Genomic DNA, 26,942 nt, shown 5'->3' with positions numbered 1-26,942 from the left:
TACTGAAACCTCATTCCATGCATTTATGACATTAAAAGTGGCAACAGTTAGCCAGAGCTTGCACCTGTAATAGGAGCTTCAACTTCTATCATGGTTTTCTCTCTTCTTAAAATTGCAGCACCGTCATTGATGATTCTTAGTGCAATTTCTTCATCTACCCGACCTTCTTTTATTAGGTGGTTTTTCAAAATATCAACCCGAGGTTTTCCAGCTGCATCAAACACTTCTTCTGATGTTAATCGGTGTGTTGGCGGAAAAGGGACAGCTGAAAATGAAATACCGCAAATACTACTTACAATCAATGACTTGAAAAAAGCTCTGAGCACCATTTTGATCCAAGACACACAAAAAAGTGACTTTTTTAAAAAAGGAAGGAAGAAACACGGTTATTTATTTATTTATGTATACTAGGAAAATGAGGGGGCTGAATGTGTGAGGATGGAATACATTATAGGGTGTGCACAAAGAACACAAAAATATAGTTTCCTTGGCAGTGGCAAGGCCATTCAGTTTCAGAAATGCATATGCATTGATTTAGTATTCCACACAGGAAAAGTGGCAGCCACTATTATTAGAGAAATAAAAGGGTGTGCTTTAGGATACCACTGAGGTTTGAAATAAACATATTCCCTACATCGTGACCGTAGCAACTTTGAAAACCAAGCTTGGGCCTATTTGTACATTCCTTTCCCGGTTCCCTTTTTGGTCTAGAGCACAGGAGTATGGTTCAGTTCAGACATAATGCCAAACTGAAGTTCATTAAGCAGTTTGGGGAGCTGTCTGAACCGACAAACCAGTTTGTGCTAAATGTGAACTGGTGTGATGTATGAATTCAGTTAAACAAAGCCATAATTATAATCTACCTGCACAGGCTGTTTCACCATAAGGACTTGAGTAAACAAAACAAAAAATCTGACAATGAAACTGGAAACAGAAAAGCAATTATAAACCAGCTACTTTGAGAAGCTTGGGACACTGTTTGGGTTCTAAGCTGTGGTTAGCGCAAGCTATGGTTTGGTGTACAAAGTCACAAACTCTGCTTTTCTTCTGTGTTTGTGCTAGACAGTGTGGAGGAAAGGGATAGGGGACACATAATATAATCACCTCTCCTCAACTCCTAAAAGTCCTCATCCATCTGTGAAGCTCCATGGTCATGGCAGTACCAAATGGAGATATGACAGTAAAAATTAACTCTGGCATAATTTCCTGCCCATAGGGCTTAAAAGCAACATGCTGCAATGTGACAGGCCAGTGCCAGTGGGCTAATTCCAAAGGGATGACAATAAAGGAGAATGCCACAAGGGCAGCCACCCTCTTTTTGACTTGTTTTGTTCCTTAAAGATTGTTTTAACTTATTTTTGTCCAATTGACTGGGATAGTCCCTGTGAAATGGTAAATGGCAGGTGTGCTGGCTGCCGCACTCAACACTGTAAGTGAGGAAGGGCTTAATCTCCCTAGGTCAAAAGGGAAGACATGGGGTGGGAATTAATGCCAGTGGTGGTGATGGTAGCAACTCTTCCCCATTTGGGTATTTGCTCTTGTTGGTAGATCCAAGCAGGGCTCAGCAGAGGGACACCGAACCCCATCCAGTAAAGCAGACTGAAGGCTCAAATTGCCCTGTTACTGGGAATTTATTCAGTCCCCTTTGTTCCCAATACAATCCTGCTGGGTGTTATAGAAAAAGAATCAATGCCAATATCTATCCAACTCTACAATTCTATGATTCTGTGAAGGCTTTAAAGCAGAGGGTAGGTGGCTATCTGTCATGTATGAAGAGAAGAAGAAGAGTTTGGATTTGATATCCCGCTTTTCACTACCCGAAGGAGTCTCAAAGCGGCTAACATTCTCCTTTCCCTTCCTCCCCCACAACAAACACTCTGTGAGGTGAGTGGGGCTGAAAGACTTCAAAGAAGTGTGACTAGCCCAAGGTCACCCAGCAGCTGCATGTGGAGGAGCGGAGACGCGAACCCGGTTCCCCAGATTACGAGTCCACCGCTCTTAACCACTACACCACACTGGCTCTCGATCTAGATGTATGATCTAGTTGAGATTCCTGCATTACAGGGGGTTTGAACCCAAATTTAATTATTTCATTTTAAAAATGGTATCTGGTTCAAAATATTGACTCAGCTTACAGAAGACCACACAGATTTTATTCAATGATAATTTATACATTATAAGATTCATATTTGTTATTTCCAGAGGGATAGCTATGCTAGGTTTTTGTAGCACAACAAAGTCTTGTGGCATCTTAAAGACATAACCTTTTGTGGACTACACTTCACTTCATCAAATGCAAATACCAAAATAATAGAAAAGAAGCTCCCACTCAATCAAGTTTAGCATTACTATAACAAAGCAATAATGAATTTGTTTGCATTTACAGGGCTGACTCTATAATAGGTTTAGATACTGTGAGGGGTCATTTTTATTTTATGTTTTGCTTTATCATATACCTCCTATGACACTGGAGGATGCACCACTGAACATACGGAGACTTTTGAATACAAATTTGTAGGATGGCACTGTTAACATAAAAAAATATATTGTGTTAAGTTGGGAATGGGTTCAGTAAAGGCAGAAAGTTGCTGTAAGCAGTCAAGAAAAATAGCCTCGCAGTAGCAGCTGCCTGGACCACTTTGTCTAATGAAAAGCATGTGTCCTGCCCTGACCCAGCTTGAAGCTCAGGGGAAGCATACGGCTGCAAAGGCACTTACCAGTTTGTCTGAGTCACAGCAGGCAAAGCAAGGCAGTGTCACAACAGGTAAGGTAGGGGCTGTCAGGACCTTGGACAGCACACTCCTGAAGGTGGAGACTTGAGAATCCTCCCACAAGGAGAGCTGTTGCCTCAGCAATGTCAACAAGCTGTAAAAAGGTCTGGTCCTGCTGCCCTGCCCACGTCTGAGAGGTTGTCTGAGGGGGCAGGTTTCTGGGCACACAAGAGGGATCAGTGTGCCAACAGAGTTCTTTGGGCCCAGTACACTATATATGTATTACCCCTCCCAAAAGAGGATACAAATTTGCATATACTAATTTATAGGTAAATTAGCTCTCCCCATAGTGGGGAAGATGGTCACCAGGTTAGGAGTCTAATCCATGTCTGGGTCTTTTTGCTATGATAAGTATAAGGCAGGGGTGGGAAATCTTTGAATTTTTTTTTAATGGCCACTGACTCACAGAAAAAAACAAATAAGAGATTAAAATGTCTGTCAGATTGTTAGATTTCTACCTGCTAAATAGCCATTCAAAGAAAAGCTTTTCAATAATAATATTAATCATGTTCCTATCAGTTCTTCTTATCTGTAAGCTGCCTTGAGTGCTCATCGGGGGAAAGGCAGGGTATAAATAAAATACATAATGATGATAATCCTTTTTACATACAGGTGAAACTCGAAAAATTAGAATATCGTAGAAAAGTTCATTTATTTCAATAATTAAACTTAAAAGGTAAAACTAATATATGAGATAGATTCATGACATGCAAAGCAAGATATGTCAAGCCTTTATTTGTGATGATTGTGGTGTACAGCTGATGAAAACCCCAAATTCACAATCTCAGAAAATTAGAATATTAAATGAAATCAACAAAACAAGGATTGCAAATAGAACAATATTGGACCTCTGAAAAGTAGAAGCATGCATATGTACTCAGTACTTGGTTTGGGCCCCTTCTGCATCAATTACTGCCTCAATGTGGCGTGACATGGATGCTATCAGCCCATGGCACTGCTGAGGTGTTATGGAAGACCAGGATGCTTCAATAGCGGCCTTCAGCTCTTCTGCACTGCTTGGTCTCATGTCTCACCTTTCTCTTGGCAATGACCCATAGATTCTCTATGGGATTCAGGTCAGGCGAGTTTGCTGGCCAATCAAGCACAGTAATCCCATGGGCATTGAACCAGGTTTTGGTACTTTTGGCAGTGTGGGCAGGTGCTGGAAAATGAAGCCAGCATCCCCATAAAGCTCATCTGTGGAAGGAAGCATGAAGTGCTCCAAAATCTTCTGGTAGGCTGCGTTGACCCTGGATTTAATGAAGCACAGTGAACCAACACCAGCAGATGACATGGTTCCCTAAATCAACACAGACTGTGGAAACTTCACACTGGACTTCAAGCACCTGACATTGTGTGCCTCCTCATTCTTCCTCCAGACTATGGGTCCTTGGTTTCCAAATGAGATGCAAAAGTTGCTCTCATCAGAAAAGAGGACTTGGGGCCACTGAGCAACAGACTAGTTCTTTTTTTCTTTAGCCCAGGTAAGACGCTTCTGACATTTTCTTGTTCAGGAGGAATACGGCATTTGAAGCCCACCTCCAGGATCCGTCTGTGTGTGGTGGCTCTTGATGCACTAACTCCAGCCTCAGTCCACTCCTTGTGAAAGTCCCCAAAACGTTTGAATGGTCTTTTCCTGACAATCCTCTCCAGGCTGCGGTCATCCCTGCTGCTTGTGCACCTTTTTCTTCCACACTTTTCCCTTCCACATAACTTTCCATTAATGTGCTTTGATACAGCACTTTGGGAACATCCAACTTCTTCGGCAATTACCTTTTGAGGCTTTCCCTCCTTATGGAGGGTCTCAATGATGGTTTTCTGCACAACTGTCAGGTCAGCAGCCTTTCCCATGATTGTGATTCCTACTGAACCATACTGAGAGACCATTTAAAGCCAGCATCCCCATATTTATACAATATTCTAATTTTCTGAGATTATGAATTTGGGGTTTTCATCAGCTGTACGCCATAATCATCACAATTATAACAAATAAAGGCTTGACATATCTCGCTTTGCATGTCATGAATCTATCTCATATGTTAGTTTCACCTTTTAAGTTGAATTACTAAAATAAATGAACTTTCCCCACGATATTCTAATTTTTCGAGTTTCACCTGTACATTGCCCTCCACAGAGAACAGCTGTGCAATACCAGCTGGAACCATCAATGTATTTCCCTTCCATCTCACCCTTTTTTTGTTTCCCTGCCTTGGGAAAAAAACAAAACCAGAAAACCCAGGATTCAAATAAGCAACCCCCTGCGAAATTTCAGGTGGGGGGAGGCAACCCCACAAACACTCTCTCAGCCCAACTCAAGAGGGATGTTCGGAGGGCTACCAAACAAAACCCATCCCCGCACCTTCGCTGCATAAAGGAAACAACTACAACATCCGTTGCTCACCACAGAAAAATCCCCCCCCCACCCGCCCCGGCATCCCGATGGACATCCACCACACAACCACGTTCGCAGGCAGGCGCCATACAAACAAGCAGTCAAGGCGCTCTTCCCTCCCTCGGGTGAGGAAGCGGGCAAGAGGACGCCGCCAGTGGCGCTTGCAACCGCCTCTCAGGCCCGCACCCGCAGCACGTATGAACTCCCTACATACACACGCAGAGCGAGGGAAACTGACGGGCGAGGCGCGGGATCGCCCAGCCCCAGGAGGCGGGCCTAGCGAGGCGGCCGGGCCTGGCCGGGCCTGTCACTCACCCTTGACGGCCCGCTCACAGGTACCGTGAGGCGTCGCCAGCGCAACCCGAGTCCCCTCCTTGCCGGACATGGCGCGGGCGGCGAGAATAGCAGCAGCGGCGGCGTCTCCCTCAGCGTCTCTACCCGCCCCGGCCGCCCCTCGCCCCGGCTGCGGTTCTCTTTATCCGCCTCCCGCCGGGGCCCGGCCAGCGCGAGGGCGAGGGGCGGGCGACGAGAGACTAAGGGCGGGTGGGAGCAGCCAGGGCCAAAAGCAACATGGCGGCGGACTAGCCGCTGAGGGAAAGAGAGCGCGCGAGCGCGAGTGACGAGGCGGCGGGTGCAGCCCGCCTCGGGACCGGCATGCACCGCGCCCGCAATTCCGCCGCCGCCGCCGCCACACTCTCCACGAGGAGGCTAAAGGGAGCGCCTCAGAACTGCTCAGCTGAGGCGCCATAATTAAAGGCTCCTCATGTAAATAAATGAGGCTGCTTCCTAAATGCTTTTCTCCCTCCCCCCTTTTTAAAGCGTCTGTTCCTCTCAGTAGGAATATTAGTTTGTGGCATATTAACTGCTATTGACAAATAATTTTTAAGCAGCAGGTGTGACCTTTGAGGGAATGTTCAGTGCAGTGTTAGAAGTCGAAGCTCCTGGACCAGTTTGCTAGAGAAAACTCGTGAGATATATTCTCCTTACTTGGGTTGCCATATTTCAAAATGTGAAAATCCAGGCAAAGAAGTTTTTTACCCAACACAAGCCAGAAAGCTGAGAACAATCTGCATGGCTGAGCTTTGTAGTTCAGACACCGTCTGAAGCTAAACTTGAGCATGTCTAATTGAATTGTCATTTTAAGCCTGCCTGAACAAAGCTGCTGTATTCTGCAACAGAATCTGTTATTCTGCAACAGAAGCTCTGAGTAAAGGTTATTTTTACCTTTTATAATGTTGTTTGTGTGATTATTGTTTTAAGGGGGAGAAGGGGGGGGGGAATATCAGGAGAATCCAGTCTGCCTTAAAGCATCCTGCATTACTTAAACCGAAAGGCTAAAACTAGCCTATCTAAGCTTTTTAAGCTGCAAAAGGATGCACTCTGCTGAACTCACAAATGTGAGGAAGCATAACATCTAATAGTCTCCTAACATCTATACACATTGCTACACCCGACACAGAACATGCTGAATCCTTAACCCAAGCCACATTTTCCAACACCCCTTAACTCACCTTTCTCTTCACACACATACTTCTCTATCCACTCCCATTTATTTAAAATTATAGCCCACCCATCATAATAGTGCCTGTAGCAACATCCCTGACCATAGGCCAAGCTGATTGGAGCTAATGGGAGTTGTAGTCCAACATCTGGAGAACCACAATCACCCACTCCAGCCTGGCAGAAGCAGCAATCGGCAAGTCAAAATGTTATCCAAACTCCACATCTGAGGAAGGCGTTAGAAGAATCCCCATTCATTCATACAGAAAAGTGCAACAAAATACTTAGAATATGAAGGAATTCAAACGTGATCAAATTTGCATTTATTTTCCAGCTAACCCTTGCCCCCCTCACTAGCATCATCTTCATTAGCCTGGGCTCCAGCCATGCCATAAGGGCATATAGATCACCACCTTGTAACCTAATTTATGTGCTGTCTTTTGTTACCTTATTCTACCACCTTAAAAGTATTAAAATGTAAGAAAACCAGTGTCTTCACAAATCCTCACCCACAAAGGAAAAAAAGGGTGAAATAGCAGCCTGTGTTTCACCTTATACTCAATGCACTTACTTTTCACCAGAATTGAGGCAGCATCAGAAGTCACAATGATGCTCGCACATCCCTGATATGAGCCTTTGGCCTTGATTTGCAACCCAGTAAGACTGTTTTTGGCACAGCTGTGCTCTATTCAGCTTTGTAACAAGGCAATTCACTCCAGCTGATTGCTCCTGCATCACCATTAGCAGGTGACATGAGAGCTTTTAAAAGGTTGCTCTGAGCGTGGTTGTTACTAGAGACATCATATGACAGTGATACAGAGGAATATTGAAAATTGAATGGGCAACCATATCACATTGAGGTCAGGTGTAAAAATATTATCTGCAGCTCAGTGTTCAGACTGAATAAAAAAACCCAGAAACCACAGCATCATGTTAAATGAGCTGTACATTTAGTTAAGTTGTACTGCAAAAAAAGTGTAATTGTCAAGCAGGATGACAATATGGCATATGTATTTAGAAGGAACACTAGGGAGCAGTCTAGGTTTTATATGGAGGCCAAGAACTTAACAATCCACTTTTCAGTCTAGGAGTTTCTGTGTGGGAGCAAACAATGGTGTTCATTGTAACACTGGCAAGTCTTTGACAATATTCCCTAAAAGGATAATGTAACAATGTGCCATGCTCTTGCAGGACTCAAGCAATGAGACAAAGAAGAACAATTCACAAAGCTCAGATTTTTCACACACCAACACTCCCAGTAGAGCTAGCTCCCAAGTTCAAAATATCTAATTTTTATAAAGCAATTAATTACTAATTCAACACACCTCTTAGCAGGAGCTATAGGCAATGTAAAAAATCCCAAAAGGAACGGAGATCATATGGAAGTCAGTAGCCAGCCCAGCTCCTTTAACAGGCAGAAAGCAGTTTTTCTTCAAATAGTCTCAGACTAACTCTGACAGGCAGCAGATGGTATTTGTTACCTGTTAACAAACTGTTTTATCTTTTAATTTTTATCTTTAATTACTTCGCCATTTTCCTCCAAAGAGCTCAGGTCAGCATACATGTGCCTCACCTTTCAATGTAATATTCACAACAACCCTATGAGGTAGGGTGGACTGAGACGGATTGGCCAAAAGTTGCCTGGCAAGCTTGGTGACTGAACTGGGATTTGAACTTGGGGTCTTCTTGGCCTTCATCCAACCACACTGGTGAACTTCTAAGACATGGGTAGGCAAACTAAGGCCCGGGGGCCGGATGTGGCCCAATCGCCTTCTAAATTCGGCCCGTGGACGGTCCCGGAATCAGCATGTTTTTACATTAGAATGTGCCCTTTTATTTAAAATGCATCTCTGGGTTATTTGTGGGGCCTGCCAGGTGTTTTTACATAAGTAGAATGCATGCTTTTATTTAAAATGCATCTCTGGATTATTTGTGCGGCATAGGAATTTGTTCATTTCCCCCCCAAAAAATATAGTCTGGCCCCCCACAAGGTCTGAAGGACAGTGGACTGGCCCCCTGCTGAAAATGTTTGCTGACCTCTGTTCTAAGATGTTTATAGAATAAACACACAAGTATAGGGCGTTAGGGGAGATGTAGTATCTCTGGGGGGGGGGCATATTGTGCTGCTTCTGGGGTAATTTGCCCACCTGTGGTCCATACCCTGCACTCAGCTTTCACCTGTGGCTACTAGGAAGCTGCCTGTATGAGACAACAGCCACACCCTGGAAATGGCTTTGATTGGCTGGCTAAACCAGGTAAGAGTAGCCAATGCGTGTCAAATCCTTGGTGAGTTAGGGACATCTTCAGGAGAAGAGAAGGCTAAGCAGTAAATCCTATGCAAATCTGGAGTCCCTAAGATGGCTGGATGGTGCCTTGGTACGCCCCCTTCTAGCAACTCCTGCAGCCAAGCTGGTGTCAAACGTATAGCTCTGCTTCTCTTTGGACCACATCAGTGAGGCTGAGAAGGGAGGGGGAGTCCTGTCATCTGGGCAGCTCAAGACCTCCAGACACACTGCCCAGGCTTGCGCCCTGAGGTCACATCGGTGCTGCTAATGCAGCCATTTGTCTTCACCCCTGGAGGCACAATCCATTGTCTCTCCAGACAGACGGATGCCAATAACATAGCAGCACAGTACTCTTACACCTCTGCCTATAGAGTGGGAAGTCCTACCTGTTTCCAGAGGTTTGCTCCAAATACAGGAACATGAGCGAACCTGTTATCAGATGCCATAGGGGATAGTTTCCATTATATGCATCTCACATGCAAAGCAAAGGTAAGAGCTAATGAATGTGCAAGAACTGTAGAATACCAGTTTGTCAGTTTTTTTAAATCACCTGGTTGAAAGACAATAAAAGCAATTCATACACCACCCAATAAATATAACTATTTCATAAATTTATTTGAAAAATACTTACAAAGGCAAGTATGTTTGACCCTAAAATAGTTAAAGTGATTCTGTGTTTACAATGTTATAATTAAGTGTGCAGACTTAACAGTCTTTGCTTTCTGAAGCACTGTTAGTCTGCTTTGAGGAAGTGGGAGAAGGCTTGATTTACACATGAACTATGCCTTCTTTCCAGCTCCGCACTAGCACCTACGGCAGTCATCTGTGCCTAACATCTCAACACAAAGGATACATTTGCCTCACCAACCCATAAGCACTGCCAAATCTTTAACTTCAGAGAACATGGGAAGTTTATCAGGCCCCACCTAACGGAGAAGAACAACTAAAAACTGAATTAATGGGTTGGCGTATGGGATTAGTAGCGATGCTTTTCATGACTTAAGTCCTTTAAAACACAGCCTGTTGTCAACAACCGATTTCATTTGCAGCTCTTGCTCTTCTTCAAATTGCTAGTGGGCCTGAAACCATTTTCTATGGAGAGAGGCTGAGAATGGAGTCTCCAAAAAGTTCCCCATGGACAGTGGTTCGGCAGTACAGAAACACAGTGCAATTAGCTTCCACTTATCGTATAGCTACTTTTAAAGACAAGACTGGCACAGACACGGACTGAAAAAAAATCTTGCTGTCTTATCAACTATAGCTCGGACAACCTGTTTCATAAGGGGGCAATCCCTTCTGAAATTAAAGAGACCTCACCAGCCGCTGTTGTGCATGGAAGCAGCAGCTGCGCGGGCCAGCATCCTACGGTGCGCTTCAGAAGCGGATGAGTAGGTTCCATCCATCATGTGCACTGGCAACACTCTCCTTGCTCCAGGCTGAGAGGTATAGCTATTCTGCCGCCAGTCTTCATCTGGGGGCATATCTACCCTCCTGGGACCTGGAGCCTTGGCCTGTGTGGGCGGCACTGGACAACCTTGAAAGCCACCTGTGTCTCTTGAAGCCCACTGAGGTATGCTTAAGGTACTGTAACTCTTGCCAAGCGGCGACCTACAGTCAGCGGCACAAGCATCCCGTTTTCTTTGCTGCAGTGGCTGCTGGAGTAAATGTTTTTGTGATCCCTTGCTTGTTGGAGCAGCATATCCCCAGTGTACTGTTTGTCTATCTGGCAGTGTTGCTGTTTGTCTGGCAGTGTGACTCATCTGCAGCCAGTGGCCAGTGGGGCCAGATGCTTCTTTGCTTCCTAAATGTTGATTAAGAAAAGGTCTCTGCCCAAGTTGAGAAGGCAGGCCCTGCTGTTTGTACGTGAGGCTCCCATAGTTCAGTGCCACAGCTGGGTTGTCTTCACCTTGGAAAGTTTCACCCCTGTCAGGCACAACCAAAAATTTTTGGATGTTCTTCTGATTTCCTGAGAAAAGGAAAAATATAAAATTATTTGCCTCAAGCAATGTTTTTTTTTTTTTTTAAGTAATGATATATCAACAATGTACCTAGAAAGTTACTAACAAAGGTGTTTGAGTGCTTTAAAACAAAACACTAGCAACATTCATAAATAGCTGCTATTCATTCCTTGGGGACAATACCAAACTATAGGCAAAACCTGACTACGGCCCCCTCACACAGGGTCACTAGGGTGCTTACGACAGATAGGAAATAACGTACATCCTCTTTCTCCTAAAGGTGACTCCAGGGTTAGAAGGAAGAGGCAACATTTTCCCACTCCTCCTCAAAAAAGCAAACGTTCCCTCCTCTCTGGAGCTGAGTTTCAGGAACGAATGGGTTCAGGTTTGGGGAAAGAAAACAACAACACATACAGGAAGGAACTCTTCAGGCCCGATGGCGTGCACCTTTCAGCCACTGGTAACGATTATTGGCTGAGTGATATGAGGCATGGCCTTTTGGAATGGTTGGCGGACTGCAAAGCGTCTTTTCAGGTGTAGGTAGTCTTGGCAGCGAGACCACGATTTTGCGGTCTTGGGTGGCGGTTGCAGGCCTTGGGCGGATTCCTTTAGTCATCTTCATAAATGGGGGGGGGGGCTGGGGCGGTGACTCCACACCCCCCCTACATCTGAATCTTCATAAAGTTGTGGCCAATTTTAATCCCATAGCACGTTGTCTTGCGTCATTATTCTGCTCAGGGGCTGTGTGGGGTTTGGGGGACTCCGCTTGGCCACGCAATGACCGTTCTCCACATCAAATGGGGTGCACATTTTGCGTGGTCGCGCACAGCCCCCTTGGATCCCAGAGGAGCACCTGGCAGTTCGGACTGGCACCGCCTTCCCAGGCAAGATACCTGTGGTCTCCGCCTACCCCAGTCAGCCGCCAATCCCGCCTGGGGAGGTGTTGCCAGGGGGATTGGCCAGGTGGGAGGAGGGACCACACAGTACACAATAGAAGGTGTAGCTTACCTGAGAAGCAGCAGTCGGCTCCAGAGCTTCTCCCACCCTCCACTCCCTCAATTAACACTTACATTACAGGTTAACCTCTTTTCCACAGGCATGCAGGCGCTGCTATGTGAAGGCCGCTGTTGAAGGGCCGGAAAGGAATTTCCCTGCATTGGCAGGTTTCGCCTTTCCCGTAGCAATTCGTCACAACTTTGGCGGTTGCAGGCCTTGGGCGGAATCCTTTAGTCATCTTCCTAAATGGGGGGGGGGCGGTGACTCCACGCCCCCAGTGCGGCAGCGATAACAGGGTTCCTGTTAAAGGGGCTTGGGGGGAGGCATTGGCCATACGCCCAGAGATTGTCATTGCCCTACCCCTCCAGCAGCGGCAAACGGGGGGCGGGCTATCTGCTTCAACACATGTTCTCCAGACTTAGCCCAATCCCCACACATGCTGGATAACCCTGAAGTTACCCAGACCCCTGGGAAGGATAAACGCCCAATGCCTGAGCCAAGGTCTTCCTACATCTGAATCTTAATAAAGTTGTGGCCAATTTTAATCCCATAGCACGTTGTCTTGTGTCATTATTACACTCAGGGGCTGCGTGGGGTTTGGGGGACTCCGCCTGGCCACGCAACAACAACACCACAAACAAACAAACAATGCCAACTCTTCTCACACCCTTTTTTGGGGGGGGGGGAATATAGTCATACGACAGATATACCGCCATGACAGGATGAAGAAATACTGCTACTTAACATAGGCTAAAGATGAACCGTTTATTTTATATGCCCACTCGCTACAGTATGGATTGAGCAGTGTGGTGTGTTAAGACAACGTATTGTGGAAAGGGCGTGCATCATTCCAAGCAGCTGGAGGGATCAAAAGCATCATTATTGCAGAAGAGCCCAGCCCAAAGCCCTGTGCTACAGCTGATGAAAGAGCCGCGTACTTACTCTCCCATGACACAGGAGGAGGAGGAGGAGGAGGAAGAGCCCAGTGATTACCTGATGGCCTATGTGTCTTGCCCACCATGCTAGGCACTGGTGCATCATGGGAGAGGTGCTGCAGTTGGGTTGAATAGTGCTGGGGATCAAAGGGTAACACAGGAGGAGAATCGTGAGGGAAAGTGAGGGAAGTGGTGCTGGAGGAACGGTGTCTGGCTTCCACTGGCATTTTCCTCTCACTGGAAACTTCCTTTTGACAAAAGGGGAAAAGGGAAATAGAATTGAAAATGATCATTAAACACAGAACTGGGGGGGGAAACCAGACAAGTAAAGAACTGGGATAACAGGTGGGGAGAGTGCATGGACAAGTGAGCGATATGGTCACTCCAAAAAGGGCATGCAACTGCTTGTGATGAGAAATCGAAATGTTGTAGGTGTGGCCATCACAGTTCCCAGCACTTGTAAAAGAATTGCCAAGATTTTTTTTAAAAAAAACTTGTTTATTGTATAGTTATTTTATTATTATTGCTATTGCAAAATCTAGTGCAACATAATTTGAAGACACAGACATGAACAAAATGACTAAGATCCACTTTTAAAATAAATAAAGAACCATGGTCTTCATCAAAAACAACACGTCATCATTATAAATTAAGTAGAATAGAGACAGAGCATAAATAAAGATGCCCATGGTCAAGGATGGAAACTGTGCTCCAGCAACTAGTCTTCCCATTGTATGTGGTTTGAAAATCAAGATCTTCTCCGCCCTTCCCAGATATCCTGATCTTTCTATCAGTCTGTATCTTCAGGTCTCCTGTTCCAATTCTTCCATCTTCCCTGCAGATTCCTCAGACACAAACTCAGATTTATCCTTCCGAAACATATTCACCATCTCCAGTGATTCTAAAACTCAAGGTGGGGGCTGAATACCATATGCCCTCTGAAGAAAGATTTGAGGCATTCCTGCCCTAAAGGAACACTCCTATAAGGGTCTCTTGTAGGGTCTCTATAATTGTATTTCATTTCCAAGGACTTGTATTCTGTTTTGGAGATGATGAGGAAGGGAAGCACTATTGGGCGGATAGCTTAAGTAGGCAGGTTGTACCTGTGAATAAGTCCCACTGATCACCGTGGAATTCACTTCTGAATACAGGATTGCACTCTAAAGCATTTTATGACTAGTAGAAATGAGTGTATGTTGCACCAAACACAGCCCTAGAATCTCTGAAATTTGGCCACAAAGTTGCACCCTACTGGCTGCATTACTGTTCACAATCTTTAACGCAAAGGCTTTGGATGTGGGGTTCTGAGGGAAAGTGTTGGAAAAGCAGTTGAAAGGTTCTAGATACAGAGTAGGATGCCCTCAAGAAGGCTTGGACTATAACACTCTCCACCAGCTCCAGCCAGCGTGGCCACTAGTCCTGGATGGTAGGGGGTTGTAATCCAAAACGTCTGCAAGGCACCAGACTGGCTACCCTTGGTTTAGAATGTATTGGTGCTAAAAACAGCAAAACAACCTAAAAGAGAGGTGAAACTTAACTGACCCATGTGCCAGTGGCATAAGCAGGAAGGCACTTTCTGTTAAATGAGAAGAGATTTAAGAACGGCTCATAGAACAAGCTTATTAAAATGTCCCTCCTGTTTAGAACTTGGCAATTAAGCTAAAGAAATTATTTGGGGCGGGGGGTGACTCAAGCACACTCATACTGGAATCTTGTACTTACAAAACTGTGGGAAGAAACAAGTGTCTCCTCCTTGTTTGCGAGGACGGTCCCACTGAGACTACGTGCAATGCGACGGAAGTTCTCTGCACTGTACATCTCCTCTTCTGGCTCTCTGCCATGGTTTCTTGGGTATGGTACCTGAAGAGATGTTGCCATTGAAAATGGACATACAACATTATTAGCTAAAGAAGGCCACAGCAATATGACACACAGTTTCAGAAATGGACACTGAAATTATATTGATCATTAACATTAACATTTCAGAAATGGCGAAAAAATAAGGAAGCCAAGGGTGGTATTGTTTTAATGGATTTCCACTTGTGCACCAGGACTTCTCCCCCTACACATGCTCCACACCATCCCCAAATCTGCTTCAGAAGGTTGTTGGAACCCCTAGCACAGCGGGAGGAGAGAGGGAGAATATTCCATTGCACATGCGCTATGTTAGGTTCCACCCAAGGCTGCAAAGCAATAGAAATCAGTTTGCATCAGATTTAGAAAATAATGGTATTATGTTGGGTGTGGAGAATCCATCTTAAAATGCAGCAACTATGTTCAGTATCAGGTTAGCCCAGTTCAAGAACTGTTCCAGCAGAACGTGGAAATTCAACAGTTTGCTCTGTATTGCTTTAAGTCCACTGGGAAAGGAATAGCATATGTGTGCTTGGGTTTAGAACATTATTTCTTTCATCTTATGGTTCAGTAAACCATACTAAAAAGTTATTAGGATCATGAACAGGTAAACTTATTTAACTGCTCCTACTTCTAATGCTGGATATGATGCAACGTTTAATCTAAAACAAGTATTTGTAACTGCCCGGCTTTTACATCTTCATTTCCTCACATCTTTTTAGTATTCCTTTATTTAACACAACCCTCTTTTCAGCACATATGTACAATGTGTTGCTACCTTGGAGACTGGAGATGCAATGGTTCCGTAGAGGTTACGTTCGATCTCTGCTGTTGGTGTTTTTGAAAGACCCATGCAAGCTACACCACGCATCTTTCTGGTAGGTAAGTTTGCAGATGCTGTGGGGGAAGGAGAGGGGAAAAAAGTAGTGGTAAGCTGAACTTTTAAGGATACATCTATAAAACATTCAGGTTTTTCCTGCCAACCATCAGTGACCAGTACAGTAGTCTAAACTCTGAGAGCTGGCAAAAAGAACAGAGATCTTTATAACCTATCCCATAACCTATTATTTTACAGGACACCACATTTAAGGTTCAGAAACAATTAAGTCACAATTTAATATTATGCAGTTCCATTTCATTTTTATTACACGGATTATCAGTAGTAAAAAAATTAGCTAAATTACTCATAACTTAGTTTCATATTCCTATACCTCTCACAGCTATTACCTAAGTTTTCTTCATATTAACTAAGGTGAAAAACCAGACTATATGTGTGTTTGGCAGAGAAGCTGCACTGTCTACACCAGTGACTATTTTTCACTAAGCTGCACAACTGAACTTTGCTTGGAGCACTCAAAGGCCACTGATGGCAGAACACAGGAAGAATGGTAGGGCATGGCCATTCAACACATGGAATTAAAACTTACTCATCCTGTTGCCTCCGTTACAATCCATGCTTGCCTAGGAGCATTGCAAGCTCAGCATATACAGGGAGCAAAACCAGGAAAAGTGGAATGGTAGGGGAGGGGAAGACTAGAACCTTAAGACCTTACCCTTAACCCCTTCTATTCTACCAGTCCAATTTTGGCTGTTACCATCAATTTAGGGAAAAGGCAGGCATGATCTGCTGAGCAAAAGACTCATCCTAAAATCTCAGAATATTGCATAACCATTGCTTCTTCCTCATTAAATCATTGCACATTTCTATTTTTGTAACTTAGGGAAAGCCACAGCTTGGTAAATGTTTGTAAAAAATGCAGTTCCAGATGTCAAGCTAAGAGGGTTACTTGACTGAAGATAGGTCATGATTAATTAGAATTGCTGCAAAACTGTTTATTATCATGTTCATAAAAACTGAATTCTTCTGAGGAATAATAACCCATCAAATTTGAGGCACAGAAGAAAAATAGGTATGACTTGTAGGAAATAGTACAAGAGCACTCCAGTTAATGGCAGAGGTTTGAGCTTTTGCATGAAGCTTGACAGACTTGTGCACCAAGGGAAACCTTTACAAGGAATGTGCACAGATTGAATGAAGAAGAAAGTAACTGAACATCAAAGCATATCAGTTCAGAGGAAAATGTTGGCAGCATTTTCCTGGCGATATATATTTCTATGCATAACTTGTGTGCTTTAAGCATTTATTTCACAACATGTACGTTTTACACATTAGTTTCCAAAAATTTCATACTGTGCCTTTTTGAGCAACAGAAATTATACTGCAAACTCCCAATGTTAGCAACTGGTGCAATACATGTCAAAACATGAAATGCCACTTGCCTTTAATTTAAATCTAAATGCTATATATATATATATATATATATATATATATATATATATATATATATATATATGGCAATTCATAGCATTTACATTACCTGTCTTGCCCAATGGATGCCAGGGATTGTCCAGCCTTCCCGATATAGACTGGCTTGTCTGAGATGCCTGTAAGCTAGCCTGATACAGTGACTCCAGCTCAGAAATCTCCTGTTCTGTGTCTTCATTCCACTGTGGGTGCTTCTGCATTGGGTCCTCCCCAAAGGCTACTTGATGAGACACAGGCGACTTGTTCCTAGGCACCGGAAGACAGGTGGCACTCTTGCAATCCAGCTGAGAACTATAATACCTTTTAACATTGTCTACCCAACAGTCCACAGGCATAGATGTAACCAAGCCAGCAAGATTGCCGTCATTCACCTCTCTCACTTCTCCCTCGTGGTTGAACTTCCCTGGGGATAAGTCAGGATCTACGGAACATTGTTCCCCTTTGTTACACAGTTCTTCATTGTGTGATGCAGAACTCTCGGACATTTTACTGTGAGCACTAAAATAATTTCCGGAACTGAACTTGTCTCTAGAACTCAGGTACGAGTTCAACTTTTCAGCAAAACATATTCCATTCTCTTGCCTTCCAACCACTGGCTGCCTATGCCCTAGGAATTGAGGATTGCTAAAGGGCTCCTGTTGTAACATTGGAGCATACGGATCATGACAGACAGATACTTCCCTTTCTTTCTCATGAGTGCCCTCCTTCTGGGGGACACCCTGCAACCGCTGAAATTGCTCTGCAAGGGAGCGAACATGCCCCTTAGCACTGATTATCTCAGGTTTCAGAGAACCCCCACTGACAAATTCTTCCTGTGAGTGATGTAAACTCTCATGGCTGTTTGCTCTTGGGTACCTATTTGCAGTCTGCAATGGATCTGGAGGACAGTGGGGCAAAGGGGAAAGAGAAGCCAGGGTTATGACGTGATTGGCCCATTGCTGCTCAACAAGAGGCTTCTCTGAAAAACTTGATGGTTTGAAGCATGGATTATGAATGCTGTTTTTATCAGATGGTGCTTGCGCTGGATGTGAAGAGGGGAAGAGCGTAGGCAAAGATCCAGAGTTTACCATGTTACTTTTCAATTTGCAATATGGTGTGAGAGAAGCCACTATGTTATGCACTTCTTCGAGCTTACTGCTACTGCTGCAATCCTTATTGTCTTTTAGACTAGTGGGAGAGACTCCCTCTTGCACTGTATCATGGCAGACTTCATTCTCCGTTCCAATGGATCTGTCACCCACCCCATGTCTACTTGGAAAAGAGGGAGCTCGATCACTGAAACCAGCAGAAGCAGCTTGAAAGTTCAGAGAAGGCTTGCAAGAGGGGCTGCTTTCAGGAGGAGGTGGGAGAAAGGACTTGGGATAGGATGACTGAATTTCATGATGGGAAGCAGGTGGATGGAAGTAAGAACTGGACCCAAGTTCTGCTTCTCTGCTGGGTTCCAGTACTATCTTCTGGCTCAGCAGTACTTGGAGCGGGCCAGTCTGTTCACTGAAACACACATAAAATCACAATCAGTTTTTAGTGCTTCTTAACTGGAAAATAAATCTTAGGATGAATTCGAAACCCCTTGTGCTTCACCAACGCCCACTCTAATTCACCTTAAGGCACGTTGTTAATTCTTCTAGCATTTAAAAAATAATAAATTGGTGGGGTGGGAGAAGAAAGGCTACTGATTTCAGGATAACATTTAGTCTTCTTATAGGCATGAGTCCCATTGGTACTTTTCATCATCACTCACAAAGCACTATCCATAACAAAGAGCTTTGGTGTGCATTCTGTCAATATACTCCTAGTTAAAGTGCGTGTGAAATGTAGTTGCAGCTTGGAAGACATCTAGAGGAAAACCCAAACATGCAGTATGTTTTTTTAATCTGAGCAGGACGGAGGAGATCCTCCTCAAACCAAGAAGATGCAACTCCTAGCTTATGTGCATCATCTACCGTGATATGGTAGAACTCTTCTTAGAACTTATTTTCTCCACTTTTTTTTTAAGTTGAAGTTTTCCAAAAGCAAGTGGAAAAGGAAGTTCGAAGCTATCATGCAGAAGATTCAACCAGTAAGCACTTTAGATGGAGTTGACTCTTAACCCTGAGAACCAGTTGACTATAATAGTGTTACAAGTTGATTTACTCTCCACATTAAAAATTACCTTTGAAGTAATGTTGTTTTAACATGAGTATTTTTGTACCAGATACATATCTATAAAATATAATACATAAAATAATACTTTTTGTGCATATGGTGATGTCAAATTTTAAAACTGCGATGGAACTTTATTTTCCAGAGATATTATTTTCACTCATGTCTGTATAATACATGTTGTAGGGATCTAAATTAGTGTACAGTACACCACAGCACACTGTAATGGAGGAAATAACCAGAAATCTAGACCAATATTGTAGCGAAGATTTCACCTTTTGATGTCTTCTAAGTTTTTCACCACAAGAGACTGTCACAACCCACAACAGAATGAGAGGAAATGGGGCAATATGGTCTGTTTTCAATGTGTCTCTCCAACGACCACCATAAGGTGGGTAAATTGATAACTATTAAATCTGAAGCAAAACTAGCATGGATTTTGTAAGAAATACCTAAGGGCAGAGTCTCTTTTCTCCAGCCCTTTCTGCCCACCCCCAACCCAAAGGATTTTGGCTTTCAGGCCAGTTTCCAGCTAAATCTCATAAGGACTACGAGAAAGCTGTAACAAGCAAGGCTTAGCATAAATCTGTATTATGTTATTCGTGCTTTTAAAAACGCATACTCAAACTGGCCACTTTTATTCTGAAGAAAAAGCAGCTGTGTGTCCCAGGTCTGAAATGTGTTCTTGCTTTGGATTTGCAGATACTACCAACTTCCTGCCTGCCACTCACTCTCTCACACCCACTCCAATTGCTATTTGCCCTTTACTATAAAGCAATTTGGCCATACGATACAGCTATTGTTGAAGCTGAGGAAAATTTGAACGTGTGTCTCTTTTCAGATGCATCTCTGAAGTACTAGAGTAGGGAGGTTCTCATCTCCCTTGATACTAGGAGAGTTTTCCCGCTTCCAAAGTCCCCAAATTTCAGAACACAGGAAGCAACCCTCCAGTGTGCATGGAAAAAGAAACGGCATGCCCCAGAACTGAGCAGAAGTCAGGATACTTCCAAAGACTGACTGACTGACTATCTACCTACTAAGGACTTCACTGAATACTAATTTGGAAAATGGCATGCTTCCACATTTTATTTGCTAGTTTGTGTGCATTTTGGGACGTTAGATACAATTTTAAAAATCAGCTTGCTACCACGTAAGTATCGATCCTGGTTCAAACAAAATAAAAAATAAAAAAAATTATTTCCAGTAGCACCTTAGAGACCAACTAAGTTTGTTCTTGGTATGAGCTTTTTAAATTTTTTATTTTGTTTTGACTATGGCAGACCAACACGGCTACCTACCTGTAACTGGATCCTGGTTCAGTACCTGTAACTTGGGGTTGACAATTTGATTGGTACTGAAGAACATACTCAAACACTTTGTGCCACATTCTAAAACTACTTTGCAAACTAGGAAGACTAGGAAGCCTCCACACACACAAACTTGGTTTAAAAATAATAATAATTCAGGATTTGCAGAAATCAGACAAGAACTGATTGTATGGCAGTAGGTGTTGGGTTGTTGGGGTGCACACACCCTGTAGAAAGCTATTGCGGGGTCATCCTTGTGATTTCCGAAGATGTCTCATCAAAACTCATCAATAGAAGGGCTTTCATTTATCTACATGGCATATCCAACTTTGGTATTGTAAAGCATTTCGATTTTTTTTTTTACTCTCACTCATTCACATCTTCTCATTTTTGCCTTCACATGGCTCCTTTTTTAAATGTCACTGTCATCTATCCATTATTTTTTCTTTGTGGTAAAGAAAACCTGCCTGGGTTAGCAAACTACTATCAATTTCTTTAAATACCTTACTAGACAATTGTTTTATTGTACAATTAATGCAAAGTTGTTGCACTCGGCTGTCGCAGTGGATCTCTCTCTGTCTTTCTCCTTATAAGTGGTTCTGTTTTGTGTTCTCAGCATCTAAACTGCCATTTTGTTGTTGTGATTCCCCCTTAGCTAGACACATGCAGTAAAATTCCTTGTGTGCCCCTGCTGGTTCCTTGTTGGCCAACATCCACAGTATCACTAGTGATAAGGAACATTCACTCTGCTCCTATGCCCACACCATTCTCAGCCTTTAAAAAAGGAGAGGTACTATTATTCCCTGTTGGAAGAATGGAAGAAGAGTGGCCTTTAGAAATATGCACAGCAAACCCCCCAAAACCAGCAAGCAGCATTCCGCAACCACTGTGCATACTTTGCAGACTTTTTTTAAAATGAGATGTATACTTCCATCTTCAGCACTAGAATGCATATTCCACCCCCTACCCCTGCCAAATGAACATTTCCATTAAAACAAGACACCTTTCCCACATCTGTTACAGAGGCATTAACTTTTCAATGGATTGTGCTCCTAGTGTTGGATCAGGATTTGCACTGTTCAACACACACACACAAAACCAAAATCCAATTATTCTCACCACCTGGAGAGGTCCACGATATTCTAAGTTGCTTGGGGGCATGAGTTAAAGAAGGGGTTTCACACAAACCGTGGAACATATAAGCTCACTTCTTCTTTCCAGATCAGGCCCAATTCAGATCTGGAGTACTGCAATATTCTTAGTCTACCTTGAAGATTGGGTCATGTTGCCCCCCAGTGGCGGGTGGCGGGTGGGCGGCGGCTGTGCTGGCTGCGGTTGCTGCATGCGATCCTGGAGGCTCCGTGCTTTTCGGATACAGATTTGCAGCTTCTTATCGACTAGAGCTCTGCTGTGAGTGCTAGAGCTGGCATCATGCATGGCAAGTCTTAGTTTAGCTAAAAAGCAAAAGAAAACATAGCAGAAACAAAAACAAAACTGGGGGGGAGGGAGAGAAAAACAAAAGATGCAACAAAAACATAAAAAAGAAACATGCAAATACTGCCACAGAAGAGTCCACAAGGATGCATCCGTTCCCATTAATGCACATTCAGGTTAGCTATGTGTCCAAACAGGTTAATCAAAACTGAAAAGATACGAAGCTGAGCAAAATTGCTTTGTTATTATTATTATTATTTTATTTTATTTTATTTTAGGAAACCTCCTCTTCTCTGTGACGTGGGTCACTCCCTGATGCATTGATGCAACTAATTGTTTCATTTTAAATGGCCATGTTTAGCTCCAAATAGTGTAATAATACTCTGTATACAAATGAATCTGGTCAGGATATGAAATCCAAAATATAGCCAGTTGGGACACTTGCCACCGGAGCCTTTATGAAGTTTGTATTTTGCCTTCTTGTTTCATTTAATCCATGAGAACAGACTTCTAAAAAGAAATACTTTCAACCTTCCAAAGCCATGACATTAGAAATCAGTTTGTCTGCAACCTTGCTAACCAGCAAGAAGGGAATGGAGGGTAGGGAAAGAGTCAGCCAATCAAAAATATAACGTATGAAAATAAAAAAATGCAGCAGCACATTTTCCCAAAAGTCACAGCACATGTCTTAAACTTATTGAAACACTGATGCCTCCTCTTCCATAACAAAATTTCAATTGGTACAGCATACACACTCTCCTTTCAAGCAACTATATGCTGTACTTTGGGAATTTAAACTCTTTGAGAAACCAGTCTCTGAACTGGGGGGAAATGTATGCCGCAGGGGAGACGGGCGGCTGGAAAGCAGGAGGTAGAATAATATAGCAGTCAGAACCGTTGGCATCAAGTGGAACATTTTTGTTCCTCTTTCTATTGCCTTAGTTCAAAAGGAGCCCCAGTAGGAAAAGGGGATGGGGAAACGCTAGGACTTAATTCCAGGGATGATGGTGCTCACAAAGAAGATGCTTCCATACACTTTAAGACACACACAAGCTTTTCCAACTGTGAGTTTGCATAGACCTGTCCAGTTTTACTTTCCTGTGATGATATTAGATATTAGTAAACTGCAAAAAGCGAGGTAAGCTGAAGCAATTAAGAATTACTTACATATAGCTTCATTACAGAGAGCCAAAGCTGAAGCACAGTCTCCCTTCTGCTCTTGATGCAGTGACTCTTCAAAGATTGAATCTGCCTCCTGCACAGACCTCTCAAAGCCATCAGTCCTCCCTGCAAGGGGGCAGCACTCTTCATTTTCATTGACATTCTTTTCAAGTTTCCTTTCCCCGCTTCACCTCAGCAAAATACAACATCCCCTCCCTAATGCAGAGCAACCTTAGCTCTGCAACATTTTGTATAGCAGACCCTTCTCAGAATCACAAGCACAGGAGAGAGAAAGAGAGGGAAGATTGTGGGTCAAATGCAGCCAAGCTATCCAGGGATTAAGAAGCAAGTATCATTAGTATGTTGATGACACCCAGTTCTATCCTTCACTTCCCCCCTAATACAGGGAGGAGGTGGGTGTGCTAAATATGGAACCCAGGAGCAGTAATGAACTGGATAAAGGCTAATAAACTTAAGCTCAGTCCAGAAAAGGTAGAATATTTGTTCAGCCTGCTCTGGAGGGTTTCTTCTTCCCCAAAAGCAGTCTTTCTCAACCTTGGGACCCCAGATGTTGTTGGACTACAACTCCCATCATCCCCAGCTAGCAAGACAAGTGGTCAAGGATGATGGGAGTTGTAGTCCAATAACGTCTGGGGACCCAAGGTTGAGAAAGGCTGCCCTAAAGGGTCAGATTCACAGTTTGAAACTGCTGTTAATTTCAGCACCAACTTTAGACGTCCCTTTCATTATCAAAAGCTAGCGCACCAGCTGAGACTCCTCCTGGACTGAGATGGCTTAACCACCTGTCATCTATGCCCTGGCAACGTCCAAATTAACTACTGCAACATATTATATGTTGGACTCCCTTTGAAGACTATTCAGAAATGACAACCTGTGTACTATGCAGTGAAAAGGCTACTAACCAGAACTGATTGTTTGGAACATACCTTGCGGTTTTAAAAACAACATCCCTAGCTCTCTGTTCATTTTCAAGCTCAGTTCAAACTACTGGTTAGAGTGGTTGGTTTGTTAACTCCATTTCTGTAATCTACTTTGAGGAACTTTGTTCAAAAGTAGATATAACATAGAAAGGAAAAAAACTTCAGAATAAGAGGTATCACAAAACATATTATCTCTAGTGGAAATTTGTATATTTGTTTTTCATATAGCCCAGATATAGCTTAAATTCTTGGGCGTTATAGCTTCTGGGTGTAATTCATCTAGTTCACTCGATAGCAGCCCCAATGTAAAAAAAAAATATTTCACTTATTTTAATGTCAGTTGCCTTTGGAGCCCTTTGGGATCCAATGATAGAACAGAAAGGAAAGGAAATCAATAAACCTAAGAACCTCCTTTTTCTACTGAAACACATCTAACAAACTCTGTAAGTATGTATGCAACTGCTACAGAAATTACACTGCAAACCCCAAAGGGTCTGAAATGATCTTTGTAGTAAACCATTCTCTCCCCATTTATCATCCTAGGCACAGATCAGCCAACCCCAATCCTACCACTTCTGTGCAAGATGGATAGCCTGCCCATACATGTTACCCTGGTTTTGCAGTTCATCCAGGTCCATGAACCTGCTTGGGCGGGGATTAAAGCCCATTGCTGCCTCCAGTTCCTTTTCCCGCTTCCTTCGAAGTTCCTGCTCCTGGGCCCTCCTTGCCACTTCTTCCTGTAATTCATCCAGTTCACTCTTAGAAGAGACAAGCACCTCCCCGCCTTGAGAAGGAAAAAAACATCAACACCACATTTTGTTAATAAACATGCCGTTTTCTTTCCAGGATTCCAAACCCCCCCCCCAAAAAAAATTGGTCAGTTTTCTTAAATCTACTATAGCTCATACAAAGTTTGTACCAAGCAATAACTTCCAATATGAGACTTATCAAGGAGGTGAAAACCTGCTATTTCTGCCCACACCAATACCTCTCTACTTGCTGGGCATGCAATTTTAGCATCATCTCCTATACCTTCTATTCTTTCACCACAAAACCCAAACCGCTGTACAATTCCTTGTTCCCCAAATTAGTCTGGAAAAGATAGGCTGTTCCTTGGGCTTCTCATCCACCCCATTTCCTTTTGCTAATTCAGATCAATATCTCTCTCTCTCTCTCTCTCTCTCTCTCTCTCAGTTCAGACATCATAATAATTCACAATCAAGAAAGCTTAACTATGTTTAGTGCAGGGCCTGGGAACCTGTGGGCTCTGTGGTTGCTGGACTCCAACTCTCACAACCCCCATGGAGTTTGGCCAAGGATAATGAATGATGGGGGTTGCAGTCTTACAACTACTGGATGGTTGCTGCAATGAACTGACCAACCATAGGTTGTAATTAGCCAATAAACCAAAATCAGAAACCAGTTTGAAGCGGGTTTGCAAACAATGCTTTGTGCTATTGTTTAGTACGCTGTTACAAACCACAGTTGTGTCCATTGTTCCACCACTGAAGGCTCTTGCACCTAGATGTAGCAGTGCGGAATAGACTGAACATGAAAGCAGGCATCTAAACAGTGATTTGCCTGGTAAATATATTTCAGATTGTGTGTGTGTGTGTACAGACAGACAGACAGACACCCACCCATGCCAGCAATTTAGGTTAACGCTTCATACATCTGATGGTATGGACTGTAGTTCACAAAAGCTTATGCTATAATAAATGTTAGTCCCTAAGGTACCACAAGGCTCTTTGTTGTTTACAAACACACACACACACACACACACACACACACAATGTATTTGTTTCTCCTGGATGACAACAGCCTACTTCTAATTGTGGTTGCTTTTCATTTTCCCTGCTACCAAAGCACCAAGCAAAAATAATACAACTGAAAACGTGTCAAGTGGCATTTCTATTAAATGGAACTGAAAGTATAAGAGAAAAGATTCATTCTTTTCTCAATATGCCTGATTATTCAGAGAGCTGTGTATGTAGTGTGCTCTGTTCACACTGCAGGTGCTCTGAGCCCTCAGTCTATCCCAGTCACTTGAGCTGCCGCCTTGCTGCTTTCACCAGCCTGTCTTTTGGTGTTGAGGGCCAGTGATTCTCTGCCGCCAATACTAAGAGCTTGTGCTAGTGTGACACTGTGAGGAATACCCACAGCTCTGATGCCTTCAACTTGTGTGAGATCAGGGGGAAAAACCCAGCAGGTGGAGGAAGAAATAAAAATAACATGATCCAAGGACTGCAAATACTTTAGGATATGATTACCAGTTTTTTTTCCAATGAATCCGGGGACACCTTTTTTTTTTTTTTTTTTTGAAGCTGAGTAGCAACAGGGAGTCAGTAGTGGGGATGGTGAGGCAAAAGAACCTGGGCATATTGTATAAAGGTGCAAAGCCCTTCTTTCACACCCTGTGAAACATAAATGCGCAGAGTTTTTAAAAAACTGGGCAACGGTGCGCTGCCTGCCCATGACTCCCAAGCCTCCCCCGAATCTCCTGCCCCCTTCCCCCTTTGTTTTGACTAATCTGGGAAGGCTTGGGAGTCGTGGGCAGGCGGCTGTTGCTCAGTTTTTAAAAAATCTCTGCATGTTTATGTTTCACATGGTGCGAAAGAAGGGCTTTGCACCTTGCCTGGCAGAGAAATCGCACCCCTTGCACCCCTCCTGGGCAATGGCTGCCCGCCCACGACTCCCGAGCCTCCCCAGATCTGTCAAAACAAAGGGGGAAGGGGGCAGTAGATCTGTACCGCCGGACATCCCCGGTTTCCCCTTGGCAGTGGTGGTGGCAGTGAGCAGTTCCTGAAGCCAGCCAGAGCCAACTGCGCTACCAGGCTGGCTCTGGGCTGCTGAGGCTGCCGCTGCCACATTTCCCGGGGACAGCTTTGCAAATCTGGAGGGATTGTCCCCAGGAACCGGGGACGTCTGGTAACCCTACTT

At 43.7% G+C, this 26,942-nt stretch overlaps 2 protein-coding genes across 14 annotated transcripts in view; both read right to left on the bottom strand.

Annotated features, from left to right (window-relative positions):
- The window catches only part of PPP3CB (protein phosphatase 3 catalytic subunit beta), a 35,591-nt gene extending 28,338 nt beyond the window's left edge, over positions 1-7,253 (bottom strand). For 5 of the 9 annotated variants that reach the window (XM_033148609.1, XM_033148607.1, XM_033148610.1 and 2 more), the window contains exons 1-2: positions 5,479-5,757; positions 65-265 (exon numbers count right to left, since the gene is read on the bottom strand). In XM_033148609.1, the coding sequence (XP_033004500.1) occupies positions 65-265; positions 5,479-5,548 (271 nt within the window). In that variant the 5' untranslated portion in view covers positions 5,549-5,757. Of the gene's footprint in view, positions 1-62; positions 266-5,478; positions 5,759-7,234 lie in introns of those variants that run through there. The other 4 variants (XM_033148616.1, XM_033148606.1, XM_033148612.1 and 1 more) reach the window with 4 other exon arrangements.
- Positions 7,254-9,538: 2,285 nt separating this feature from the next.
- USP54 (ubiquitin specific peptidase 54) overlaps positions 9,539-26,942 on the bottom strand; it is an 88,902-nt gene continuing 71,498 nt past the window's right edge. For 4 of the 5 annotated variants that reach the window (XM_033148601.1, XM_033148604.1, XM_033148602.1 and 1 more), the window contains exons 16-23: positions 24,613-24,786; positions 23,068-23,187; positions 21,734-21,920; positions 17,070-18,508; positions 15,470-15,588; positions 14,560-14,697; positions 12,896-13,085; positions 9,539-10,914 (exon numbers count right to left, since the gene is read on the bottom strand). In XM_033148601.1, the coding sequence (XP_033004492.1) occupies positions 10,262-10,914; positions 12,896-13,085; positions 14,560-14,697; positions 15,470-15,588; positions 17,070-18,508; positions 21,734-21,920; positions 23,068-23,187; positions 24,613-24,786 (3,020 nt within the window). In that variant the 3' untranslated portion in view covers positions 9,539-10,261. The remainder of the gene's footprint in view (positions 10,915-12,895; positions 13,086-14,559; positions 14,698-15,469; positions 15,589-17,069; positions 18,509-21,733; positions 21,921-23,067; positions 23,188-24,612; positions 24,787-26,942) is intronic. The other variant, XM_033148605.1, reaches the window with a different exon arrangement.

The sequence above is a fragment of the Lacerta agilis genome, chromosome 5, assembly GCF_009819535.1.
Source record: "Lacerta agilis isolate rLacAgi1 chromosome 5, rLacAgi1.pri, whole genome shotgun sequence".
Classification (NCBI taxonomy): domain Eukaryota; kingdom Metazoa; phylum Chordata; class Lepidosauria; order Squamata; family Lacertidae; genus Lacerta; species Lacerta agilis.
This window is presented reverse-complemented; position numbering and strand designations above follow the sequence as displayed.